Source organism: Cervus canadensis, chromosome 3, assembly GCF_019320065.1.
Source record: "Cervus canadensis isolate Bull #8, Minnesota chromosome 3, ASM1932006v1, whole genome shotgun sequence".
NCBI classification, from domain to species: domain Eukaryota; kingdom Metazoa; phylum Chordata; class Mammalia; order Artiodactyla; family Cervidae; genus Cervus; species Cervus canadensis.
Window position 1 is genome coordinate 4,809,732 of NC_057388.1, and position 25,353 is coordinate 4,835,084.

General features: G+C 48.1%; 1 protein-coding gene across 11 annotated transcripts in view; it reads right to left on the minus strand.

Annotated features, from left to right (window-relative positions):
* IKZF1 (IKAROS family zinc finger 1) overlaps positions 1–25,353 on the minus strand; it is a 96,407-nt gene that overhangs the window by 16,317 nt on the left and 54,737 nt on the right. For 3 of the 11 annotated variants that reach the window (XM_043462526.1, XM_043462524.1, XM_043462525.1), the window contains exons 4-7: positions 18,078–18,137; positions 11,350–11,610; positions 5,305–5,472; positions 1,179–1,304 (exon numbers count right to left, since the gene is read on the minus strand). In XM_043462526.1, coding sequence (XP_043318461.1) covers positions 1,179–1,304; positions 5,305–5,472; positions 11,350–11,610; positions 18,078–18,137 — 615 coding nt within the window. The remainder of the gene's footprint in view (positions 1–1,178; positions 1,305–5,304; positions 5,473–11,349; positions 11,611–18,077; positions 18,138–25,353) is intronic. The other 8 variants (XM_043462529.1, XM_043462528.1, XM_043462532.1 and 5 more) reach the window with 5 other exon arrangements.

Here is a 25,353-nt window from a genome sequence, read left to right on the forward strand (position 1 = left end):
TAACAAAATAAAATAAATGTTAAAATTTAAAACTAATAACCTGAGAGTTTCCTGGTGGATTTTTTTTATGAGCCATTTATTAAAGTCAGAAAGCTGAATGAGACTTGATAAAATCTCAACTATTCATTTAGCATCTACTCCTTCATCTGGTGCTAGTGGTAAAGAACTTGCCCGCCAATGCAGGATATGTAAGAGTTGAGGGTTCAGTCCCTGGGTTGGGAAGATCCCCTGGAGGAGAGCATGGCAACCCACATCAGTATTGCTGCCTGGAGAAGCCCATGGACAGAGGAGTCTGGTGGGCTACAGTCCATAGGGGCGCAGAGAGTCAGACACGACTGAGGTGACTTAGCATGTACACATACCAATGAGGATTTTTCCAGCAGTCATGCTAAATGAGTAGTGTTTTGAAAGAGGTGAACTTGAGCTGATCTATCCATAAATCTCATGTCTTAGAAAATCAGAAAGGTGCTTTTGACAATACTGCTGGCCCTTGAGTAAATTCAGCCCTTTCCATAGTCTCTATGTTAACGTTTTTCACTTCAGCTTGTCTCAGATCAGAGCCGAACATCTTGAGATGCAACAGATACACAGCAAAGCATCAGAGCACCTGAGGGAAAAATGAAGCTTCCCTTGGACCCTGTGACAGCTGCAGGACCACAGACGGTCAGGGTCTTTCAATTACCCCATGTCCCAGGCAGATGCCAACACCAACGAAGGAAAACATGGCCTGGACACTCTCATTTGATCCACTTCATGAAAAAAAATCATTTTTAGAGCCAGATTTCACATCTTATTTTGATGACTAAGCACAAAGAAAATCCATACTCCTAGGTTAAAAAAAAAAAAACAAAACACCAAAAAAAAAAAAAAAAAAACCCAGAAAAGTAAAAACCTGAGGCTTTCAAGGGTTACTATGATCTTAGAAGCTGATCCAGATTTTGAGAGGGAGGGGTTTCACGAGCACGTGCTCCCTGGTGAGAGGAAGTCTGGGAACGCTGGGAAGCAGGAGGCACTCCTAGAGAGACTTTAGTGGCCAGAAACGTCCCTCCGTCCCAGCTGTTGTGGCTCCCGGGCCTGTGCTCTGGCCCAGCTGCATCCCAGTGGGCAAGGGGCCCTCCATCCCCCTGGCTGGGGAGGGGGGGAGCCGGGGCCAGGCAGCCTGTGCCCGCGGGGCTTACCTGGGTAGAGCGTGCCTGGGAGGCCCATGCTTTGCAAGTAGTTGTGGCAGCGCTCTTTGTGTTCCTCTAAAGAGCTCCGCTGTTTATAGCTTCGGCCACAATATCCACATTTGTGAGGTTTACCAACTGCAGGAGACACAATGGAGTTCGAGACCCCGATTAAATAGCGGCCGTACGTGTCATGGGAAGGCATGCAATACACTTCTTATCAAAAAGACAAAAAAAAACAAAAAACAAAAAACCCTCTATTCTTGACAGCTAAAAGTATTATGGACTCAGTTAAGATGACTGAATTTAAAAATGTGAATGATCAGGGGCTTCCTGATTGTACCAAGAACTCCTGCCACCTTTTTTTCATTTTAACTTGTTCACTGTCCAGCCTACCAAACTCTCTCCTATTTAAATCATGAAGTCTGTCATTTAACTGAAGAAAACAAAGCACTGCAGTGTGATGCCAGGGATGCCCAACACCAGGGCAGAGATGTGCAGAAGATGTGCCCACATTAGCAGGATAATACACCGGTTCAGCTCCAAAGTCAGCCTCTTGTCCACTTCTCCACCAGGTCTGGCCTGACACTGGTGCCAGATCTAATGCAACCAAAGTGAATTCAACTCCTAAATTAGTGCTAAACTAATAATCTGAGGTCTCAAAGAAACCACAGTGGATAAATAGACTTTAATGAAATGAGCATTCTGTTTTTAAAATGTATTTTCTGGTTCTAACTTGGAAAAGCTCTATTTTCTCTTCCAAAGACCCTTAGAAGAGCATGGCTTCTCTTAAACAGAGCGGCCCTGTCCAGCAGAATTTACTAGGAAGAAGGAAGTGCTCTCCCCCTGTGCTGTCCAACACAGCAGCCACGAGCCATGTGTGAGCACTGGTCGGTCAAAGTATGGTCTGTGCCACTAAGAGCAGAAATTTGAATTCTAATTTTAAGTAATTAAAAAGTAAATCCCACCTATGGCTTGTGGCTACTGTATTGACCAGTGTACTTCTATACAGAGTTTAGTTCTCCCTGAATTTTATTGAGTGATATTTTACAAAAAGACTAGCACAAATTCATATCACACCTACACTTAAAGATTCTAATAGCATTTTAGGAGATGAAATGGATAAAGGATATTCTATTAATTTCCATCCTAAAGCCAGAATCTTCTCCTTTTCTGCTCATATTGTTAGATTTCACATGTTTGAGAGTATTATGTCAAAATCCATGCCATCCACATGTTTGGTGAAATGGCTTAACCAAAGCTTGTATTGGTTAAATCTCTCACTTAGGTGAACAGAAGCTACAGTTTATGAAAACCGGGATGAAAACCAAAATTTGACTTCTGGAATATTTACTAGTGGGGAAAAAGAATAATTCTTTATCTGGAGAAAGTGCTGTATCCCTAACATCAGAGAAACAACACTGAAATATACAATGTTGCTTAAAACTGCACTTTTTGTTGAGTATGCCCTTTAGAAACTAATAGAATCAAGATAACTCACTCCATGTCCTTTCTGGGAAACACTGTAACTTCAGCAAATCCCTATACATATGGCCTGAAAACCCATTTCTGTCTGAATATCCATTTCTGTCTGAGTATATGATTGACTAACTCTGGAACATAAGTTTTTGGAAGCAACTGAACTACAGTGTATCTTGAAGTGTAGCCCACTATTTTGTAGGAAGGAAGGTCACTAGGCAAACTTGCAACTTCCAAAGAAAGCAAAGAAGAGGGGAGGGGGACTGTTCCCCACCATTCCAGACCACCTGAGTCCCTCTTCTTAGCATGGGACAAGTCCTATAGCCGGAATCTCAGGCCACCACCAGTTGCCGGGGAAAGCTACCAGGCTGATGGCAGTTTTTAGTGGAATGGGAGTGCAGCCACTTCACAATGGAACCACACCACACTTGGGTTTGTAGACAAAGGCTGAAGTCTTCGTTTTGTTCCCATGAAATCATCTTGTGGAACCTAAATCACTGTTGTTTTTTTTTTTCTTCCCCCAGGAGCTGTGTGTCAGTGGCACTTTCTGATGGCAGAATCACCAGCAGCCCTGGATCAGTGATGGTTCTCTCCCTCTGATTTTATCTACTCGCTCACCAGGGAATCCTTACTGGAAATACACTGTCCAAAGTGTACGATGTTGCTAGCCATACCTGGAGCAGGACACCATCATACCACAAATGAAATAGGCAGGGATGGAGCCAGAATAACCTAAAACACGGCATTAGATGTTTCTAATTTCACTACAGGACTGATACACAGGAGATTTCTGCTGCCAATCAGAGTGACCTGGGATGACCATGGTAGGCGTCAAGCTAAGACTGAGTCTGTTTTTTCTACCAGAGGGGTGCTGTGTGTCCCACCAACTCCAATGCAGTATCACCACCGTCTGCGCCGGTGTCGGCTTGCCTCTGAAGGACCCTGGTGGAGTGGCTCTGTCCCAGAGCCCTTGCCTCTGAAGAACTCCTGGTGGGTTCCGTACACAGACGGCGTACAGATCTGGAGCCTGTGGGGACCCTGCAAACCTTCACCTCTCGGGGGACAACATATGCACTCCTTATCGTCCACGTTACAAGCGCCCGAGAATGTTCGCTGTCACGGGGTCAGCGTCCCACTTTGGGGAAATGCCGTCTTCCCGTCCCCTGCAGCAAAGTCCTCCCAGCCCTCAGCAGCGCCCTGGCCCAGGGTCACCCACTGATCCCCTGCTGTGGGAGAGGCCACTGGCTTCAAGTGGCTCCTTCCTCAGGAGATTTTAGGCCACTCGTCCACACCACAGCATCCTGGTTTTCTAAGGGCATCAGGAGCCTCCTCTATGCTGATGGTCAGGAAGAAGGTCAGAACAAGGGGAGATGGCTGGGCCAAGCACCTGACACCCAGACCGCAGCCTGCCCTCCACAACTGTCCCCAGGGCCTCCCGAGGAGCCCCTGGAGGAGGACATCCCCCATACTCATAAAGGCCCCCCCAGCCCCTTTCAGGACCACTCACTGAGCCACACATTCACCGAGAACTTTTCCAAAGGTGAACCCAGAAACCTCTCCCTGGAGACCCGCTGTCTCCTCCCTGCGCCCCTGCCGTCCCTACACACGCATCGTGGCGCCCAGTACACACCGCGGCTTTGCTGTCTCTTCCCTGGGGAGCTCAACAAATGTGTGAAGGCCTCAGACCCTGGCATTAACTACACTCACTGTCTAAAGGGGAGAGACCGCCTGAGTCCAGGCCAACCTTCTCCAAGGACATGCACCCCCTCCTCTGGGCCAGGGGCCTCTTTGAGGTGCTGCCCTGGGGGTGATGGGGAGCTGCTGGTCTAGACGGTAAGGCCCCTGAGGGAGGGGAAGGGCGTGATGTCAGACGCCCCCAGGGACAGCACACAGGCCTCACTCTGTCTTCCTCTTACCTGGAAGATCACAGGGTCACTGGATGATGAAACGCCAAGGAATTTTCTATGGAAGCAGGAGATCTAGTACGATCAGAGGTTGACCTGGGCTCCCAGGCTGGAGCACTTCAAATACTCTGGAGCACTCACAGGCACCATCATCTCACTGAGACCCCAATTACCCGGGTGGGTTTACCACATTCTGGTAACAGCTCCAAACTGGCCTCTCCCACTGGGGCCTCAGTCAGCCTCTGGTGTGACTGCTACATTGGGTCCCTTTGGGCCCATTTGGGGGTGCACCAGGCAACACCAATCAGGGCAGAATCACCTTTGCAAAGAAAACTATCCCCATGATGACCCCCGACATGCTCAGCCTTAAACAGCAACGAGGGTGGCTTCACAATGTTCATGGAGAGATGTATTTGGAAACTTCAGGGCATTGGCCGCAGACTCAGGACAAGTGCAAGCTGGTAAAATCTTTGCAAAGAAAAACCCACCTACCTGAAAAATGGAATGAGGAGGACTGCTCTTAAAATATTCTAAGATGAGATGTGTGTGTGTGTGTGTGTGTGCACGAGCTTGTGTAATATTTCCCCACCCTTTGCCTCTGGTTTGTTGAGAGACCAGAGCATGTGGGGGGAGGGCGCTGATGCTCCAACTGGGTGCAGCCAATGCCCAGGGGACTGATCCTGGGAGTAGGGCTGCCCCAGAGGGAGCCAGGCACCCCCGAGCTGAGCCCGCCTGCGCCCACCCAGGGGACCTACCGGAGTGTGTCCTCAGGTGGCCGGTGAGGGCGTCCCGCCGGCGACATGCATAGTTGCAGAGGTGGCACTTGAAGGGTTTCTCCCCCGAGTGCAGCTTGATGTGCCGGAGCAAGTTGCCTTTCTGCGTGAAGGAGGCCCCGCACTGGTTGCACTGGAACGGTCGCTCTCCTGGGGGGACAAGAGGGAGAGCGGTGAGAGCGGAACTCAGCGGGGACAGAGGAGGACACGGCGAGAAAGTTGTTTCCCACGGGCCCGGTGACTTCCACCGGCTGCAGGTTTGATAGAACATGAGGCTTTCAGACTAAACCTGCCAGTTCCTTAACGCTTCACTGGTTGGGTCAATTTGATCTGAAAATCTAATTTTTTTTCCCTAAATCAGAATGGCACATCACAATGCAAATTCAAACTCATTTAAATAAAGTGACTGCAACATTTTGTGATGAAGAGCCACTCTTCCTGATCAGCAGTTTTGGAATAAACCAATATCCAATTTTGCGTGTTGTGGCATTTGGTGGGGGTTTTAATGTGGCTTTTTTCAAAGGGTCTTTAAAATATGCCACTGAAGCAGCAAAATAAAAAGGAAACTCATTAAAAATGCATTTCAGGATCACAAGTTCATTTCAGCGTTACATTCTTATATTTAAATGAAAGGCACTTCATTATAACAGTTATAATAACTTCTTTTCATTTACATTTTCCCTGTATTTTCCCTTTCAATTTCTTCTCCATTACCTGTCTGTCCCTATGCAGGCAAATCAGGAATGAGACAGACAGAGTGTGAGGGTGGGAGGGGAGAAGGAGAAGGACTGCATAAAATGAGAAGTTGAGAAACTGAAGGGAAGGTTTCCATGATCCAAAGAGAAGTCCTGCATCTCCCTCAAAATCTGAGCTGCACTGAGGGTTCTGGCTTTTTCCTTTGCCTCATAATCCTGCAGCCTTCAAGCCAGTATTAAGTCTATCCATATCTACTGAAGTCAGTTATATTTTCAGTACAGATATTCTAAGAGATGAAATTCAGTTATTATTAAGAACTCTTTCAGGAGCAGAACCACTGGAGTGGTAACAAAAGCAACAACAGAACAAAACAAAAAACCCACTGGACTCTCTGCTGTGTGTCAGCTCACGTCCCCAAAGTCTGGACCCAACAAAGGGAGGAACGGGCAGATGTGATCAAGAAACATGCTACTGGCTAGTCACAGGACTCAGAACCTAAGATCAGTGAATATTTAACTCTCACTTAAAACAGGGATACATTTCTCATGTTTAAGTAAACATCAAAACTCTTTAGAAAGTGTTTTTTTTTTAAGACAAAAAGCTTTGTATGACCATGATATCTGGTATCGAGATACCATGAAAATGCATTTCCTAGTAACAACTTTACCTTAGGGAAGAAGAATGTGTTAAAATGTATTTTAACAATTTTCCCAATCGATCTGCATGATTTTGGTGGACAAGACAGCACTTATCAAGAGCAATTAGAAGTGCATCTGGTACTACTAAATCTACACCAGATTAAATTTAGAAGCCTGTGTTGGCATCTGAATTTCAAGATTATCATCATTCTTAAGCGGGAGGGATAGATGTGCTACTGGAAAAACTGAAGCGAACTTACAGTGATATTCAGTTATAGACCATTTGGAATCCTAACAATAACAATATATTTGGAATTTTTCAAAGTCTATATCTAGATTGGATCTGACTGAGCAGAGGAAGTCCAGCAGATGGAAAGGTGATGGTAAAAGTAACTAACTTCCTCAATCTCTGAGTTACAAGCCCACACTAGATGAGGAGATTACAATAGCTAGTAGCAGGCATACCCAAGGAGCATCTAATAGAGATTGTTAATTTTCTACTAGAAACACTTCTGGGCCTTCCCCCACACACGTGTGTGTGTGTGACTGTGGTTTTTAGCTCCAAGCAGACGGAAGAAGGAAGAAGAGTCAGGGTAACTGGCAGGGCGGACCCTTAGGCTGAGTGTTCTAGACAGCTAGGCGGTCCAACGCCATGAATATGGTCATGGCAAGGATGTGGACCATTCCTGGTAACCAATGTGCCTCGGTGTGATCCCTGCCCATTGTGAAGTGCCCCCTCTACGCTGACGAGGTGCTGGGCCCCCAGCTTCTCCTGAGGTCTGAAAGGTTGGAGGGGACACCAGGTCAGACCTGCCATCCAGCCAGTGTCTGTCAGAGGAGAAAGGACAGATGGTTACAGTCATGGATCCCTTCGGTAGAACAGGGACCATGACTTCGAGAGTGAAATTTGTCTTCTAATTTGAGTCATCGGCTCTCATGTAGCCTGCTGGGCCTGGTGTCTTAATTCCACTGGCAAGCTTTCCTGGAAATCTATTTGTTTCTGACTGTTGTGCCGGCATGAATATGTAACATGGGGCCTGGGGACTGAAGGGATGACAAGGAATCCAACCCAAGGTGGCTTCCCTTTGGAGGTGTTAGCAGGAAAGGGCCCCGGAGCTGGACGGCGGGACTCGGCTCACAACACCTGGTCCTTCGCTGCCACTGCCAACGGCTCGTCCCTACAGCATGCAGCTGATGGCGAGTGAGCCCAAGCTCCCCCAAGGCTGTATCCCTTCTAGTTAATTGAGATGAGGAGTTTTGTATCATTAATTCAAAGTTTAGTTTGTAATCTCAGTGACTCTATAATCTGTCATTTCAGGGGCTCTCTGAAGAATGCCTAAGCTTCTCTTCATAACTTAATTGGGTAAAAAAGAAAGTCCATGGGCACCTACATCATAAAACTTCTGATCCTATATCCGAAGAAAGTGAATTCCTAAGCATACAGAGCCACCAGGAGTTGCCTGGGCTTACTGCAGTCATGCCCTGGGTCAGCGATCAGTGCCGAGGCTACGGCTGTCCAGTCACTAAGCCATGGACAAATCTGTGCAACCCCACGGGCTGCAGTCCACCAGGCTCCTCTGGTCATGGGACTTTTCCAGGCAAGAATACTGGAGTGGGTTGCCATTTCCTTCTCCAGGGCATCTTCCCGACCTGCGGATTGACCCCAGTCTCCTGCTTGGCGGGTGGACTCTTTACCACTGAGCTGCCGGGGAAGCCCAGCACCCAGTGTGAGGCTATGTTCACAAAGCCTAATGGCTGCACCTTTTCACCTATGGATGGGCACAGAGCGGGCATAGGGCTGGACAGGATAACCATAATTCAGACATTTTTCTCGATGCTTCCTATTAAAAACCCTATCATTTAGAACCAGGACGCTACACACCTGTATGGTGGGGTGCTCCCTGCATTACATGCTCCTCTCCTAACAGCCTCCCTCTGATTCTCCCGGGAGCCCCCAGCTTGGCAGGGAGGTGTTCCTATGACGCTTGAGTTAAAAAAGGGAGATTGAGCAGCAAACCTGGGGAAGTGAAATGACGGCATCGACAGACCACTCAGACGAAGGCAGCCACAGCCCTTGCGGGCCGGCGATGAGGGCGTGGCCCCGGACGGGCGGGTCTTTCAGAAGGAAGCCCAGGGTGCCCAGCTCACGGGGTAGCAGGAGGTGCAAGGCCAGGCTCCCTGGGGGAGGGCCCTCTGAAATGGCCCTGTTTCTGGTTCACTATAAGCTGCACCTTGCCCCACCTACAGACAGTCTGGGTCCCTGCGCCAGCTCCCAGCATCCTCTGGGTCTGGACCAGAGTTTGCATTTTCACAGGACCTCCAGCGAGTCATGGGAACTTTACCTTTGGGAAATGCGGCTCTAGAAACATGTTAGCCTTAGGGAATTCAGGGCAGGGTTGGGGATTAGCAAAGCCTGCCTTTCTGATACATTCCCCTCTGATCCCATGAATGTGGATATTTTGCAGTGTGACTACTCAAACCTAGTTTGGCCAACATGTTGCTATTTCTATACATACAAACCTACCACTGTATCTATGCAAAGTAGAAAAGCATTATGAAGGCAATCCAAGAGCTCCTTGTTTCAGGTTTTTTTGCTTTTTCTTTTTTAATAGAAATCAAGCTGGAATCATAAAACTATGGTCTCTAAGTCCCTCTTTCTGGAATGAACGGCTCCATTAGGGAAACGAGTCGGTGCCTATCTGGCACGGGGCCACTATTTGTGGGCAGAAGTGGGCAGCAAACAGCCAGTCTCCTCTGCATATCTATACTTGGCAGGTTTATCATTAAATGCAATTATTCTTTTTATCAGGGCAGGCAGTCATTATATTCTGGCCATTTAGTATGCCAGCATTTCATTCAGTTATCAAATATTTATTGAAGAGAATTTTCACTGTATAGTGAGGTTTTATGTGAATTAACAGGAAAGTAATTCATTTGTCAGGTCTATTTCTCTACCAGGAATGAATTAACATGGGTCCCAGTGCATCCTGTAAGGGGTCTCTCACCATGTAACCTACGTTCACTTTAATTTCTGCCTCCTGCCTACTCTCCCTGACTAGCTTCCCTTAGGGCTGGATGTGCTAGGGATTGTTCACGGGATAATAGGGGGTTTAACAGGCATATTAGGAAAAAACAAAGTTTGCTAAACTGTAGAAGTTAAGTTTTTATCGAAAATGAATGTTGCTTGAAAGTAAACGTATTATATACAGTTTTTCCAGATGGATGACAACCAAAAATCATTTTGGGAACTGCCTGATTCAAATATAAAAATGACAGCTCTACAAAGATCTGCATTTCCTTACAACCCAGTTGTTTTGCTCCACGAATTCTCTGAGTTCCTGCTTCATTTTTGATAATCAGATAAGCGTGTGGCCCAGGGAAGGATCATGAGGCCGCGATGCTCATCTTCTTCCTCATTTCCCTGAGCTGGGTTACAAAACCCACTCTGCCTTCTCAATCTGTGGTTTCGCCAGCTTGCTTGTCTCCTCTTGTGGAGAGCAGGGGCAGACCCTGGCTTTAGGATGACCTAATCCTAACCCTAACCGCAGCCCCCTGCCACCACCCCCGGCAGCAGGGGCCCAGGGCATGTTTATGTCCAAACTTTTAGTGACCACTGGAGTTGGCACATTTATTATGTCTTTTTCTACCTTTAGAGCAGAAGAGTAAAGTTTCTATTCAGTTCTAAAGACTCTTAATGCATGCCGTTACAGCTGAGGTGTGCCCTGTTGATATTTTAATTTGAAGATTCTTTAGGGCCACTCCGTGACACTTCTGGTGGGTGCATGTGACTGGTCATCCAGCATGACTGCACCCAGGGGACACGGGTGGGGCAGAACGCAGACCTTAAGTCTCCAGCCCCCAATGTGGGAACATGTCAGGAGCTCAGGTGCAGACTTCAGTTTGCCCTCTTTCATTTCTGGATCCAGAATACTTTCTCTTCTGCTGCAAAGCCTCCATCCCCCACATCCACTAGGGCGGGGGTTTAGGTATTAAATTCTTTACCAATTTGAGAGGGTCTCCCGCATTGCAGGCAGATCCTTTACTGTCTGAGCCGCCAGGGAAGCCCTCAGATGGGAGCTGGTGGCACCCAAACCATCTCAGTGGGAGTGTCACCTTGGAGGAGGAGCCTTCTGAAAACAAACTCTTTCTGAAAGACTACATTTTGCTGCTATTCCATCAGCATTCAGTGAACGTTTCTAAGGATCAAGCGCTGTCAGTTCCAATACCCCCATCATGCACGTTCCACTCCTGGCTTCTTAGCGGACAATCTGAGGAGTGGATTTCAGGGTATCAGCCTCTTACTCTTACTTGTTTCCTTATGGGTGAACCATCGGGCACAGCCCCGCTGCCCCTGTTTAGCGAGTAGAACCTCAGGCCCTTGTCAGAACTCACACGCATGTTCCCTTTCCCCTTCTGTTTATAGCTTTGGTTTAGAGGATCCAAATGGTGCATGCTTAGAAGTCCTTCTGGATGAACAGGGAGGCTACACCTCGCTCAGGACACTCGGCCGGGAAGGGCCTTGTCCTCTGCAACACCCCGTGGGCCCCTCCGGGCCACCGAAGGAGGAGCTACGCCAGGCCTTACCAGTGTGGCTACACCTCGCTCAGGACACTCGGCCAGGAAGGGCCTTGTCCTCCGCGATACCCCATGGGCCCCTCCAGGCCACCGAAGGAGGAACTACGCCAGGCCTTACCAGTGTGGCTTCTCTTGTGGACCATGAGTACATTGGGGCCGATGCAAATGATCCCACAGACATCACACTTTAGTTTGCCGTTAGGGAGTCGAATGCCTCCAGCTCCTGACAAGGCTTTGCTGCCTTGGACACTGTGCGAGCCATTCATTTTCTCTCCGGAGGCATCGAGCATCCGCAAGTCCTCCGCACACTCTTCCCCATTCACTTCACAGGCACGCCCATTCTCTTCATCACTCTGAGTCTCTACTTTAACATTACCGGCTGAAAGAGACAATACAACACAGGGGGCTGCTCAGTGTCAGGCAAAAACAGAACAGCACCGCCCAGCAGCAAAGCAACCCAGTGGGAGTGACAGCTTCCAAACACAGATTCTCAGCAGCTTATCCCGGGGGACAGCAGCCCGGCCCGGACCCGTCCGCCCACAGGGGGCTGTGACGTGTGGCAGTCGGCATCACGGGGGGGCTGGGTCAATTGCCTGCCCTTTCTGTAGGTCTGAATGCCAGGGGGTGAAGATGCATGGAAAAGCTATTTATAAATTCTCACTTTAGATTGGGGGGGGCATGGGGGGCTCTCACGGGGTAAGGTCACCAGGTCCACAGTGACAGCCCCTCTGAAGTGACTCGAGGCCAGGTCCAACACCCTGTGAGCCAGCAGAACCCCTGATCCCAGAACGTGAGTGATCATCAAGTAATCCAGCCCCCACAGGTGGGGGCCCTTGTTTGGCAAACCCCCCTGAGAAGTGCTTATCTAGCTGATAAAGTCCCCTTAAGCATAAGGATAAGCATAAGCTTCCTTTCCTTCATTCATTCATGTGTTAATAAATGTGGGGACCAAACTCAGCAAACACACCCTCAGATTTCTGACTGCAGATTCCTGAAAGAATTTTGTTTGTTTCTTTGGCACATGACCACTCTAAACCCTTCTTACTCCATAGTGATAATAAAACCTGTATCCTAAAGTAGGGCCACGAGCCTCAGGTTTCTTCCAGTTGCTCAAGCGTTGACTGGGATGGCCTGTGAATGTAATCAGATCTGTACTAGCTTTCCAGAAAGGAAGACTCACGTGTGGGCATGGGGAGGGGGGGACAGGGAAGGTGGTGGGCTCTTGGTTATGATACGATAACCAGTGTCCACTTCGCACTGTTGTCTCCTCAGCATCACATTTAGGGTCATTATTTCTGTCATTCATGTATTTTTCTTGGTAAAGAAAACAGATATTTGGTTTGCACTCTTCTGAAACACCAACTGATAAGGGATGGCTGAATCCAACCCTGCGATGACCAGGAGAAACTGCAGTTACACTGAAAGCCCTCGTGTTCATCACAGTCTCTACAGATGAACAAGAGGAAGGAGGTAAATTATGCCAAGTAAAATCACCAATGAGACAGACAGTAACCATGACTACAAAACTTTTGATTGGCGTTGTGAATCAGTGGTTCTCCCACTGTGGTCTCTGGACCAGAACAGCAGACAGAACTTGCTGCAAGAGCAGACTTTGGGGTCCACCTCAGACCCACCGAACAAGACCCACCCCAGACCCGCCCCTGGGGGTGGGTCCTGCCTCGGACACTTCCACTTCCACTAGAGTCTGAGAAAGCCTGTGCTAGTAACAAGCTCAACACATTTCTCACGATTGGCAAGCCCAGTGCCGAGACTCGGAAATCAGAATTCCTGGTTTGGAATCTCAGCTCCATTCTTTATAAACGCTGAGATCTGGTACAACCCATGTACCTTCTCTGTACCTCGGTTTCCTCATCTGTAAAACTGGAAACTGTCAGCATTGGCCCAACTGGAGCTTTGAGAGAATTGAGAAAGTAAAGAGACGGCTTTCTGCCATCAGGACCCACACCCTGGTCCTGGAGGTGGCGGTGGGCAGCACAGGTAAAGCATGTCAGGAGTGAACAGGATGAGAACAATGGGAATGGAAAGTGAGGGACGAATGTCACCTTTAATCTCACAGATGCCCTCAAGCCAGAAGTCTTGACACCCGTCTGACAGCAGTCCATGAAGGCGGGACTTTGTCATTATTCTGCCAAGTGACATTTTCTCTGAGAAGTGTATTCATAGACTCAAGAAACCAGGAGGCTGGAAAGGCCTGAGATCTTTTTGTAAGTTACCCTCCGATCATTGTGGATCCTCTGGTATGGTTTTAGGTAGATGAATTCATCACCACAAGAGGCTAAGCGCAAAGAAGAAAATCCAGTATCCTGTGATAGTCTAGTTTTATGGAAAAAAAGTAGGCAGACCCCCAATTTGGGGGTCCCCAGATCGCTGCACAAGGTCAGGGGAGCGTAAAGGTCAGGGGACTGGACAGAGGGTTAGAGTCACATGGAGCCAGCAGGCACATGCTGGGGATGCAGAGCTGGAAGCTGCCTGCGCTTGGGGGTGGCGTGGGGGGCAGAATTCAAGGCTAGACGGTCACAGAAAGGTCTGTGGCAAGTGAGAGGGGGGCGGGGGTTGGAGGTGAGACCCAGTGGGCCACACATCAGCCACTGGCTCAGCAGATTCAAGCATGTGTGAATTTTCTCTCGGTGTGAAGGGGAAGTTCCTATCTCTTTGTGGACAAATGCACCCTGGGTGCTGGCTGCGTGGAAAAGGTGCAGAGACGCCCCCAACCCAAGGCGGGTGTCCACGAAAAAGGCCTCTCATCTCGCGAGGAGGTGAATGTAGGCGGCGGTCGTACTATTCTTGTACATGACGGAAATCAGGGCAGGGAACTGTCTTAATATGTGGCGAACACAGATCAGACCTCAAAAGTTGAAATCTCACATACATCCATGTGAGGCCCACAGACGGCAGAAGACACATTTGAGAAACACAAGCTCAGACGGGGTGTTCTGGCTTCACTTCTGTACATGTGAAAGTGGCTGGGGGGGTTCACGTGATGGTGAGCTTGACTAGCAACGTGACCCAAGAAAAGGACAGTAGCAGCTGCAGACTTGGGGGCCCACAGTACTGACCTACAGAGACTCCCTGCCGCACAGGCTGGACGCCGCCTTCAGACAGGTGCACACCGTCCGGAAGGGGTCAGAAGGAAGGAAACCGAGGGTCACAGAAGCCCATTCTTAGATGTCGAGGGGCCCCAATGCGCTGGGCTCAGACACAAGCCTCGGGCTGAGAGCAGAGATGCCCCCCGACCCCAAGTTCCTGAATGAAGGGAAGCAGGCGGGAAGACGAAAGAGGGACTGGAGGCCCTCCTGAGGGGGATCCCTGCCCTGGGGGCCCTCCACACTGCTGAGACAAGAAGGCAAGCCTGGAGCGTGGTGGTGGTGTGTGGTTCTAGCAGCCAGGCTCCCCCTCAAGGCACCAGGGGGCGGCCGTGGGTGTGGAGGGCCTGGCCCTGCCTCTTGTAGGCACCTTCCCAGGAAGGCTCTCGGGTCTGAGAGCTGGTGGGTCTGTGGTTTTGAACTGCACACCGTGGAGCACCCAGGCGCACCAGCCCTTGCTCAAACTAGTGAAGGAGGAGACTGGGAACAGATGACGGGTGTGCACTAAAGCCATATGTAGGTTCACACCCAAGCACTCCAAAGCCCAACCAAAGAGACGAGCAGAGCCCCTGCATCCTTGTGTGAGAATGCCATGTGATCAGCCCTCTTGTTTGCTTCCTCAGACCCATCCTATCACCAATTCCAGGAACCAGTCATCCTTCCTAACTTGCATTTAGTGTTCCGTGGTCCAGCCCACAGATGCTGTCTCTGTGGTCATTCCCTCTCTGAATTCCTAAACCATTCCATTGGCTCTGTTTCTCTGGACCCCAAGCTGCTTAGTTCCACTACTGCTTCTATGAAATGTTATACTCTCCCTGAATATGGGGATTATACTTATAAATATTTTGTAACTCTGTCCTTCCACCACTTAGAAAAATGTCAAACTCAGTACGGTGCTGAATGGAACTGATTAAATATAGAACATGAAATGGAGACTGAGTTTCTTGACCCTGGAACACATTGGCTCAGGCCTAACCATGCAGCTAACTTCCCCACAGAGTCCGGGAGCTAATGGACGAGGCCCCACTGTCATTATTTAATAAACATGGCTGCCTGCAGAGCGGATGTGCCTTCAAACCCTGAGCCGAAAGCTACTTTCTTTCCAAGAGGCAATTTAAAATTTGGGAAAATGAAAGTCTCGTTGTTATACATCTCAGAGGCTTTCTACGTTATTAGTAACAGGACAGTCCTTAGAGTGACCCTGGGTGCCTAAACATTAGCACATAGACAAGTTAGCCCTGTGAGAATCCAGAGAACTCGGGGTCACTGGGACCAGGAGGCCTGGATCTGCTGCCAACCATTGTACGGCCTCATGAAAGATTAAAACATTTTAATGCAAAGAGATAAAGCACACTGGCAGCCTCGCCTCACAGACAGATTCTGTTTCCCCATCACTTTCCCTTCCCTTTAGAATGCGTCTATATATTTATACGTGAGGTACTCAGATGGCATTTTCCCCACTGACCAGATAGTCCCTAAACTACGAGCTTAGACCAGGTAAGCTCAAAATGCTCAATATTTTAAATGAAAAAACCAGGAGACAGAAATATCCCTGCAACTGGTGACTAGCTGGGAAAGAGCAAATGTATTCAAGGTGTATCTTGAATGAAGGTAATTAAAAATTTTAGATGAAGAGAGATGAGTAGAAGTTTTTGTGCTGCCTCTAAAGGTTTATGAAAACTTCTAAGCACTTTAAGGTTAATGAAACCACTGATTAGAACTTATATCATTAAAAACACAGGATTTTTCATTGCAAGGAGGCATGATTACTTCCTCTACTTCCCTAATGGGAAGGTAGCCATGCCCTCCTCCAGGGGATCTTCCTGACCCGGTGACTGAGCCCAGGTCTCCTGCATTGCAGGCAGATTCTTTACCATCTGAACCACCAGGGAAGCCCTCAACTAGAAATATGCTTATCCTTATTTGATGTTTTGGGTTTTAAAAGGAACGAAATCAGAGAGAGATAAAAGAGGAAGAGCATGAAAAATGAATGAGTTACTAGCATATTTACATTTTCCTCAGGTAACAGGGGACACAAATTTAGATAGAAGAGGGTCAAACAGCTTGTTTTTAATTTTCAACAAGGGACGAAAGAGAAGTAAGTGAGGTGGACAATTCTCCATCATGACCACTAGGTGGTGATGTTGGCCCAGAACAGTTGGGTTGCTTGTTCGGGTGGGGACCTCCTCAAGATCAACAGTTACAACTTGGGTATGTGGAAGGGGGTGGGGAAGGAAGAGAGAAGAGATACTAAAACCTTGTGAACCCAACTGTATAAACGTATAGACAGGAAGTGCATTGAAACATGTATCATCTATCTTACAGTATCTGCAAGTATTGTATATCTTTGTAGGCAGCAATTTTTTACATACTTAAGTCTTCACCAAAGGATCTTCTCCAACACTGCAACATGCTTGATCTTAAACCTTTCTCAGATTTAATGAAAATATGTCAGAATGTGTTATCTTACTCTTAAGTGCATTTGACTTTTTAATATTTCAGCAAATATTTCCATATTTCATCTCAAAATTAATACTAGTTCTCTGTCCTAGTACCTTAAAAGCATTTTATATAATCACATAAGTACACATATAAATACATATATACACACATATACACATTTATATATACATACATATAGGTCTCACAGAAATAAATACCAAGCTGTTTTAAAGTCAATTCAAAGGAACATTAGTAAGAGAAGGATCTCTATAACTTTTATAAACTGGAAAAACAGTCAGTGTAGGTTGCAAGAAAAGGGGTAACCCTGGGTTTATAACTGCTAAACCCTTTCGGTGCCAAAGAGTTTTTGATAGCTAGGATGTCATAAACCTTTCTTTAACTGCTCCTGACACCTTTGAGATTAGAGTTTGTGTTAATACTTGTTACAGGATTAAGCATGGCTTATCTTCTGATCTTGTTTTATAACATTAGAACATTTACTAATATAGGCTCTGAAGACTACATCCTAAGGGGACAACCAACTTGCATCACTTTTAGTATTCAACTCTCTGGACATTTTAAAAAAGCCCTTTCCACTTCTTAAAATACTCCTTCAAGGATGTCGCCCAAATATATTTATCATTCATCATCTCTCAATACCTAAAAAAGAAAAATGAAATTAACATCTGCGCTGGGCTTGACAGCTCAGATCAGGAACGTCCCGCACACAGAAGCACTCCGTGTGTCTGCTCAGGAAGGACGGACCACGAACTAACGGCCCTGATGCCCTGCGACTTTCCTCCTCTCAGTTCTGAAATTAACACTTCCGAGCTGCAGGAGAGTACGCATCCTTCTTTGTCCTACAGAATTGTACAAGGTATCTTGAAAGTATGTTGGGTTATTTAACGGTGACAGAAAGTCTGGTCAGTATCATTATACTCAACCAAAAAGGAGATACTGGTTAACATTCATAACGAAACTATTTAACAGCATTAGTAGATTAATAATTCCGTTAATACTATTATTACTTCTACCCTTACTGTTACTGCACTGCCACCATGAAAGGCACGCTCCACGGTGCATCAACAGTCTATGATAAAACCAGGCTCACACATCTCAAGTGTTTAAGTGATGCTCTTGGGGGCAGATGTTGAATCAACAGCATGACTGATACTTATCTCGATGTTTCAAGTATGGAGGAAGGTGATGAAAAATCATGCATTCACAATATTTACACTATGGGAACTGAATATGAAATGAACATGCATTATCGTTTTCTAGAAGCAAAGTGTATACTTACGAGAGAAAGAATTGGGAATTATTGCATGGAAATCCCTAAAGCCGTCAGCCCCATAAGCCACTGCAACAAAGAAGGCAAAAAGAAAGCTGGGCTGTAACACCATCCAAGAGACAGAGTAAGAGTTTAAAAAAAACCATTGTTTGTTTTTCTTTTTTAAAGGAAAGTAATATTACTCTAAGCCATTATTTAGCTAACAGTCTGGCACTGTTGGCCTTCAAACAAAGGGCTGAAATAGCAACACAGTGCTTACTTCCAAACAAGACCCCACTTCTCAGAGGTCTGAGCTCATGGCACTAAATCACACAGATGCTGTAGAGTAACCTCTGGTGTGCTGAGCATCTTAGGCACTGCTTCTGGAACATTCTAGAACGGTGAGAAACCCTTCAGCAGAGTTGGTACAGACAGGTCCAAGATCTGCGCATCATAGCTGAGCTTCCCCTGGGAAAGTGCTTATCTTCACAGAAGCAGTGTGACTCTTAACGGGCTGACTGCATTGCAAATGTTCTTCCTTCGGCTTTTTCTTAGAAAGTCCTCACAGAAAATTAGAAAATGTTCACGCAATACACTTGGTGGGGAAAAATTTGTGTTTTCCCCTACCTCAAAGTGAACTACCAATTTCTGTGGGTATTTCTTATCAGCTGCCCTCATAAAGACTAGCACCACCTCAAATTGCCAGGTTTTTTTTTTTTTTCTGTTTTATAGGTTAGCACTTTCCAGTGTGTGCCTATGTCTTGAAACTTAACAGACACTGCACATCACACACACACACACACAAGTTTTGTCTGCTGAACTGACACCCCAATGGCAGTCTGAGTTACATCCACAGAGTAGCTGCTAAATTAAACATGTTGCTGAACTACTGAATAGCAGGGTTTCCTGCAGGAAACAGACCTACTGCTACTGAACTTGGCATAAACCAGTGTTTTCCAAATTTATGTGCCCATAGGCCCTCCGCTCTTCCCCATGAAAATTTTAGTAAAATGTTGGGAGAACGGGAAAGAGTCTCGGGGACACCTCCAAAGCTATTCCTTGAAGTTGCTGCCTGAATCATTTCTTAGTAAACCCTCAGCCTTCCTGTCTTCCCCCTGTTCCTCGGATGCTCCTTCCTTCTGATCATCTGACTCTAACAGTCAGCACTGTGCTCCCATCCCCCGCCCAGCAGGGCTGTCATCAGCGGGTCCGCCTGGTCCACCGGTGTTCCACAGCCAGCAGACAGCCAACCAGGGGACACTGATTTCACGGTGCCCTTTGCAATTCTGTCATCTTCACTGAGCTCCAGCTCTTTGAATCGACTTCTGAAACCCCGAACCCTCCACGTCACAGGGTGCTACCATCTCAGATGAGGGAGGAAGGGCCAAGATGTTTTGAAAGGTCAGTATTACCTTTTAAAATAAGGGATATCAGAATACATGACATAATATAAAATTTTCTGATTAAATGACATCACTGCCTCGGTTCTCTGAGTACGACTGAGACTGCTGACAGGGCTTGAGCATGGCTTGATCTGAAAGTCAACCTCCTGGGACCCCTTCAGCCAGAGGCCATGGATGGCAATGAGAAGGGGAAGGTGAAGGTGGGGGATGAATAGAGTGGGTGAGTGAAGGAGCTACAGGGCTGAGAGATGAACAGCGTTCACCTAGAAGCTGCCTCCCCAGGAGATGTTCGCTCGCACAGGTGCTGGGTGATCAGAGCAGGCCTTGGAACACCGAATCCCATCAGCACACCTTACTGGATATAAGTGACGTAATATAAGTGATGTAAGTACAGCACACCACCAGACACCGAACGTTAACCATTCATCAAGGGCATCAGTTCTCTGCGTGTCCTCTGTGGCTATAGCATTGTGCTTTCCCCAAGGAAAGCAGAAATCCACTCTTGCTCGGGCACCACCTGCGTTCCTGCAAGTACCAACTTCTGACTTCAGGAAAAGGAACGCTCCTCTCTTCCTGCGGGGAACAAGCACACAGTCGGGACGCGTGAACACTCTCGTCCTGCTCGGTCCCCTCTCATCCCATTCTACCCTGATCAGCCCAGGACCTCGGGGAAGGCAGGCACCAGGAACTCCGTAAACAACAGGGACTTATTTATAAGCTCTTTCCACAAACTGCCTTTGGTCCCCACATGGTCCTACGAGGCAGGAACCATCACTAAGGCACCAGGGAGGGGCTGGGGCTTCCAGGAAGCCCTGGAGTTTGTCCTCTTGGCGGTGAGCGGGGGACCAGGTGAATCTGAGACCATATGTAGTTAACACAGAAACTCAATACTCCAAATACACACTGCCTGCAGGATGGGGCTTTGGGAGCTGCGCTTTCTCCATTACGAAGCTGGAGAGCCTAAAAATTACTGCAGTTGCACACAAGCACATGCTGAAATGTGTGCACACACACTCACCACGCATGGGGGTTACAGAGCGTTTACCGACAGAACTCCTTACACAGTTAACACACACACACCCCGCATGGGGGTTACAGAGCATTTACCGACAGAACTCCTTACACAACACAAACACACCCCACTGAAAATACAATAGGTAACTAGTGAGGACATACTGTGCAGTACAAGGAAATCTACCCAATGCTCTGTAATGATCTATATGGGAAAGGAACCCAAAAAGGAGTGGGTATATGTACATGTATAACTGAATCACTTGGCCGTGCACCTGAAGCAGAGCATTGGAAAGCAACTATACTCCAATATAAAATTTTAAACAGTGAAACAGGCAAGCAACCAGCATGTATTGTGTAGCACATGGAATTACAGCCATTATTTTGTAACAAGGTTTAAGCGAGTATAATTTGTAAGAACACTGAATCACTAGGCTGTACACCTGAAACTAATATAATTCTGTAAATCAACTGGATTTCAGTTAAAGATAATAAAGAATAAAGATGTTTACTAAAATAAAGACTCCCCCACATCACAAAATGACTATGAACAAGCGGTCTGGAAAGTGAGACCCCCACCCCAGTGCGGCCTTCTCCAGGGCCACCGGTCCCCACGCCCGCGGGCAGTCAGCGGGCACAGGGGGCGCCGTGGTGCAGACACTCTCACCTCCCTGGGTCACCGACCCCAGTGCCCTACGCGCCCACGATGTCCCCGTGTCCGATGAACGTGACATCAGCCACACCCCCATTCTCCCTGGGCACTCGGGGTGCTGTGTTATAGGAGCAGAGCTGATGTGCTCCTGCTCACAGTCCTGGCTGGTCCTGAAGCTTCACCATGGCAGCAGGAGTGAAGTCTTGACTGACTCCCAGCCTCTTCATTTCTTTTGTAAATTCCACCCCAAATTTCAGGCTATTGCTTCATAAAAGGGTGCAGACAGAAGCAGATTTAGTGAACCTTGTTAAGTTTCCTAAATTTCACAGGATCCATTCTTGTCGCCAAGATCAAATTGAGCTGACTTAGTAGGAATTTTTATTCCCTGAGTTGGTATGAACATTTCTGTATAAAATGCTGGGAATGCCTCAGATTCTGAACCCTATTCAGATTGCACATTGGTGACCATTCTGAGAAAAAAGGTGAAAGGCCCAGAAACCACACTCTTCAGGTCCCTTTATTTGAGCAAATTATCAAGAATATAATTCTATGCTTCTCACACTGCTGGTACCTTTGGGAGAGATGAAGATGTACTTGAGATTTTCAAAGTGGGAGAGAAGAAGTCTGTCCCCTCTCAAGTCAAACAAAGATGCATGATTTTAGTGTAAATACATTCAGATATGTATTTAGGAGAATTAAAAATCTGCTGTCACATGACTTTTATACATTCTTCAATTCATATTAAGCCTGTTGGTCACGATCAGTCTCAGTAACTCGTGTAAGTACGGTTTGCAGTGACTTCTGCGATGCCTGCAGATCTCACATTTCAGGGAGGGGCATCCTTGCCCTGTCACGCCCCTCGTGAGAAGGTCCCTGCATGGCCCAGTGGGCAAAGGAGAGGACCAGGGACTGTCAGAGCCGAAACTCCAAGACCACGTTCCTGCAGGAGAACTAGTTACATCCTGCAGAAGTACCAGACCCAGACTCTCTTGAGATTCCCCCACACCAGATGTTTCTGGGGTGGACCTTTGTGCTCAGACCACCCTCTACATGAGGGAGCGCCCCGTCCTGCCAGGGGAGATAATTCTGACACTCCTGACCATTCATGCCGAGAAAGGGGTGTCCTTCCAGACTGACGGAAGAGGAAGCTATAGTCTGACCCTGCACATGGAGCCCATGAGCGCTGGCTCACATCTCAGCTGAGTGATCCCTAAGAGGCTCCTCCTGCAGTACCCCCTTCCCACTGCAGATCCTCCCTCGGACCCCAGGGCCCCAGTGCCCACTCAGCCCTGTGTCCTGGGTGGACACAGGGATCAACGATGTGCCAGCTCCTGCTGATGGTGGGGTTCTCCCGGGCTCCAGCCCTGCCTGGCTGCCCTCCGTCCCTTCATGCTGCAGACAAGCAGACAGAATCCAAGCTCCAGGTCTTCCTCCACACCCCGCTCTCCTCCTCCCACCCCACGTGCCTGTGGTCCTCTCTCTGATCTCATGGCCGCACCCCCACCCCTGGCCTTCGATTGCCAATTTCTCTCTGAGTTGTTTCCTTTTGACCTTTTCCAGTCACATTGCATCCGGCACATGCGTGAAGCTGCTGTCTCTCTGGTGGGGCTGTCTCTACTTGCTTCACATCCTGCCAGGGCTTCCTACCCCCCACCCAGCACCAGCTCCCCTCTCAAACCATCTGAGCCCTGGGCCTGAGACCCTCATCCTCAAGGCTGACTTTGTCAGGGCACCTACTTCTAAGGTCTCCGCTAGTCTGTAACGGTTATAATGAGGGCTTCCCAGGAGGAGCTAGTGGTAAACAACCCACCTGCCAATGCAGGAGACGTAAGAGACACAGGTTCAATCCCTGAGTTGGGAAGATCCCCCAGAGGAAGGGCTGGCAACCCACTCCAGTATTCTCACCTGGAGTATCCCATGGACAGAGGAGCCTGTGGGCTACAGTCCACAGGCTGGCAAAGAGTCAGACATGACTAAGTGACTTAGCACGTACTGTTATAATAAGACAAAACCCTGGGTCCTGTCAAGTCCTGATCAGCAATGACAATGACCCTCCAGCTGGTAACACTATTCAGACAGCCAAATGCAAGAGGACACAAAACGCCATCCTCACCTCTTGGGAAACGCCTTGCAGCTGGTGTGAACTGTCCCTGTCCCAGCAGATCTGTGTCCTATGCAGATGTCAAGGAATCTTCCCCCAAGCCTCGTCCCCCGAACTGCTCTAGCAGAGACTCCCCACCCACTGCAGGGCCCCTCTGCATTCCCATCCTTGTGACACCCACTCGGAACCCACCCTCTCTCTCAGCTACACCCTTGCCAACTCCACTCCAGAGCCCTTAGGATGCATGCCTAGTTCTGGAACCTGGTGTGTCTGGAGCTCAATCCTGTGCTCAGATAAAGGGCCACAGGCCCTATGCTTCCTTCTCTGCATTTCCTCTCCTCCTGCACAAGACCTGGAACGTGAGGGGCTCACCATAGGGGCCTTGAATCAAACTCCTTACTCCTCCTTTTGGACACAACCATCCGACTTGAACATTTTCAGAAACCCACATACATTCCAGGAGAAGCTGGAAGACAGAAGGCACAGTGCTTCTCACGTCTGAGTGCGACTCCCAAGCAGAGGGGCGTGTTTAGATCCAGTGAGTCATGGGGAAAGTGCTGGACTTGGCTTAAGCTTAGAGGGCTGAGCACACGGGCCCAGGCTTTCTGTTGGAATGAGTCCTCCCGCTGCTCCTACCTGCGTCCCGGGGCGTCACACCCCAGACGTCCCTGCATCCGGAGCCTCGCTGACTTCTAGGAAGGATGGGGTGGCTGTGAGAGAGCCGGGTGCAAGGGCCGCAGGGCCAGCCACCCGGCTTTGCTTCCCACAGTGCTGTGGGCTCAGTGAGGCGCCAGCCGCCCTGAGCCCCAAGTGCCTCATCCAGCAAATGGGAACCACCGCGTCCGTCTGTCAGGCCTCTCTCGCAGCCAGCCTCCCCTCGGTGGGAAGGCGCGGGCAGATAACCACGGCTAACACAGCACCTATCTTCTCCTCAGCAAGGGCTTCAGGCCGAAGGGATCAGCCACAGCCGACAAGCACCCACCAAGTTTTTCATAACCAGGAAAACAACAGGGCTGGGCTTTGTAAGACCATGTGGTTCGGAGGACAGCTGCCCTCGGTGCCTGGAAACCCAAGTCTTCACAGGCTTCCCTTCCACCCCCAAACTCCGGCAGACCTCCACTTGGGACTGGGGTCAGGGTGACCTTTTAAGGCCATCACTCGCCCTGACAGGGTTTCCAGTTGACACCAGGTCATGGAACAACAGTGGTTGTTTCAAGTGAAAAGTGACAAAATGGCCAGAGTGAACTTTGCCTTCCTTCCCATAACAACTAACCAACGAGCTGAGGATCTGATGGGGATAAACCAATTCCTGATCTTCTCTCCCTGCAGCACAGCTGGGGACCAGCCCATTTTTCTTCATGTTTTATTAGTACAGTTGAGTTGTCCACAATGAACGAAACAGCATGGAAAAGCTCTGATTGACCAACCTATCATTTAGAAAGGGAAGCCAGACTAGGCAAAGATTCTGCTTCTAAAGAGGACATCTGAGCCAAGAGGTTCGAAGCTGAGGATTCTGTGCATGGGACTGCCTCTGAAGCCCTTGCTCCGGCGTCCTTAACTCACCTTCTTAGAGTTCACCACCACTCAGGGTGAAGGAGTTAAATGACAGATTTAAGGGATATTTTCAGAATGTTATATCCTTCTAGTAGTTTTTTTTTTTTTTTAATGGAAATTACCTTTTTATTGGTAAGAATGTGCATGTGTAGTTGCTCAGTTATGTCTGACTCTTTGAGACCCCATGGACTGCCTCCACGGACTGTAGCCCGCCAGGCTCCTCTGTCCGTGGAATTGTCCAGGCAAGAATACTGGAGTGGGTTGCCATTTCCTTCTCCAGGGGATATTCCCCATCCAGGGATTGAACCTGGGTCTCCTGAGTCTCCTGAATTGGAGGCAGATTCTTTACCACTGAGCCACCTGGGAAGCCCCATTGGTAAAAATAGTATTTGCCTATTCAAAGACTGCAAGTATACATAAATACCAAGATGAAATTTCTAAAATTTACCTCCAACTCCTGGAATCTAAAGAAAACCATGAAAAAGAGAAAATAGGAACATAATAATAATAATGATAAACAGAGTGAGAGAGTTTAGCTCAAGCTTTAAAAAGACAGAAGGAAATGGACATTTTCAGGCAATAAAT